Source organism: Aegilops tauschii, chromosome 6 (genome assembly GCF_002575655.3).
Source record: "Aegilops tauschii subsp. strangulata cultivar AL8/78 chromosome 6, Aet v6.0, whole genome shotgun sequence".
In the NCBI taxonomy this organism is placed as follows: domain Eukaryota; kingdom Viridiplantae; phylum Streptophyta; class Magnoliopsida; order Poales; family Poaceae; genus Aegilops; species Aegilops tauschii.
The window spans coordinates 272,948,830-272,950,821 of NC_053040.3; the positions used below are offsets into that span (position 1 = coordinate 272,948,830).

General features: G+C 47.1%; 1 protein-coding gene across 1 annotated transcript; it reads left to right on the forward strand.

The window, feature by feature from the left end:
• Positions 1–948: 948 nt before the first annotated feature.
• LOC120967007 (uncharacterized) lies at positions 949–1,587 on the forward strand. Its single transcript, XM_040393596.1, has one exon. It carries the CDS (start codon positions 949–951, stop codon positions 1,585–1,587), a length of 639 nt encoding a protein of 212 aa, XP_040249530.1.
• The last annotated feature ends 405 nt before the right edge of the window (positions 1,588–1,992 follow it).

Genomic DNA, 1,992 nt, shown 5'->3' on the forward strand with positions numbered 1-1,992 from the left:
GTCTTGCGTGGGATACCCGTGGTGACAATGGAGTATTCTATTGATTCACTTGATGTATGTTTTGGTGATCAACTTGCGGGTTTCGTGACCTTGTTAATCTATGCATAGGGGTTGGCACACGTTTTCGTCTTGGCTCTCCGGTAGAAACTTTGGGGCACTCTTTGAAGTTCTTTGTTTTGGTTGAATAGACGAATTTGAGATTGTGTGATGCATATCGTATAATCATACGCACGGATACTTCAGGTGACAATGGAGTATCTAGGTGACATTAGGGTTTTGGTCAATTTGTGTCTTAAGGTGTTATTCTAGTATGAACTCTAGGATAGATCGAACGGAAAGAATAGATTCGTGTTATTTTACTACAGACTCTTGAATAGATCAATCAGAAAGGATAACTTTGAGGTGGTTTCGTACCCTACAATAATCTCTTCGTTTGTTCTCCATTATTAGTGACTTTGGAGTGACTCTTTATTGCATGTTGAGGGATAGTTATATGATCCAATTATGTTATTATTGTTGAGAGAACTTGCACTAGTGAAAGTATGAACCCTATGCCTTTCTCAATGCATTGCAATATCGTTTGTGCTCACTTTTATCATTAGTTACCTTGCTGTTTTTATATTTTCAGATTACAAAAACCTATACCTACCGTCGATATTGCACTTGTGTCACCATATCTTCGCCGAACTAGTGCACCTATACAATTTACAATTGTATTGGGTGTGTTGGGGACACAGGAGACTCTTTGTTATTTGGTTGCAGGGTTGTTTGAGAGAGACCATCTTCATCCTACGCCTCCCACGGATTGATAAACCTTAGGTCATCCACTTGAGGGAAATTTGCTACTGTCCTACAAACCTCTGCACTTCGAGGCCCAACAACGTCTACAAGAACAAGGTTGCGTAGTAGACATCATGCGCACCCACCATCAACAACGTGGCGGCGACCATGACAGTCATCGATGGCGGCGCCGGCCTCAATGTGATCTGGGTGGAGACCTTCCAGCAGCTCCAACCGCCTTACGAGCGCTTGATGCCCACAAGGCCCTTCTCGCACGTGACCGACGGCTCCACGACACCCCTGGGGCAGGTGCGCCTTGCCATCACCTTCGGCTCTCGCGAGAACTTCCACACCGAGCTCATCGCCTTCGACGTGGAGCACAAGTGCCTGCCCTACAACGCCATCTTGGGCTACCCTGCGCTCGCCAAGTTCATGGCAGTGACGCACCATGCCTACAACTCCGTCAAGATGCTGGGCTGCACTAGGAACATCACCATCCGCTGCGACGAGAAGGACGCGATGTGCACCCTTGATCATGCCTACAAGGCTGCCGCCACCGCGTACCCAGCAGACGAAGATGAGGCAGGGCCCTCCGAGGTGGCCCCCACGAAGAAGAAGTCGCAGTTCTTCCAGATCTGCATAGAGACAAAGAAGGTGTCGCTGGATGGCAGCACCTCGGGCCCCTTCCTCACCATTGGGATGGCCTCTCCCCCAAATAGTAAGACGCGCTTGTTGCCTTCCTCCGGGCAAATGCCGATACGTTCGCCTGAACAGCATCAGACATGTCCGGTGTACCGAGGGAGGTGATCGAGCTCCACTTAGCCGTGTTCCCTACTACACAACCTTTCTTCTTGTAGACGTTGTAGGGCCTCCAAGTGCAGAGTTTTGTAGGACAGTAGCAAATTTTCCTCAAGTGGATGGCCTAAGTTTTATCAATCCGTGTGAGGCGTAGGATGAAGATGGTCTCTCTCAAACAACCCTGCAACCAACTAACAAAGAGTCTCTTGTGTCCCCAACACACCCAATACAATGGTAAATTGTATAGGTGCACTAGTTCGGCGAAGAGATGGTGATATACATGTAGTATGGATGGTAGATATAGGTTTTTGTAATCTGAAAAATATAAAAACAAAAAGGTAGCAAGCGATAAAAATGAACACAAACGGTATGGCAATGCTTGAAAACAAGGCATAGGTTTCATACTTTCACTAG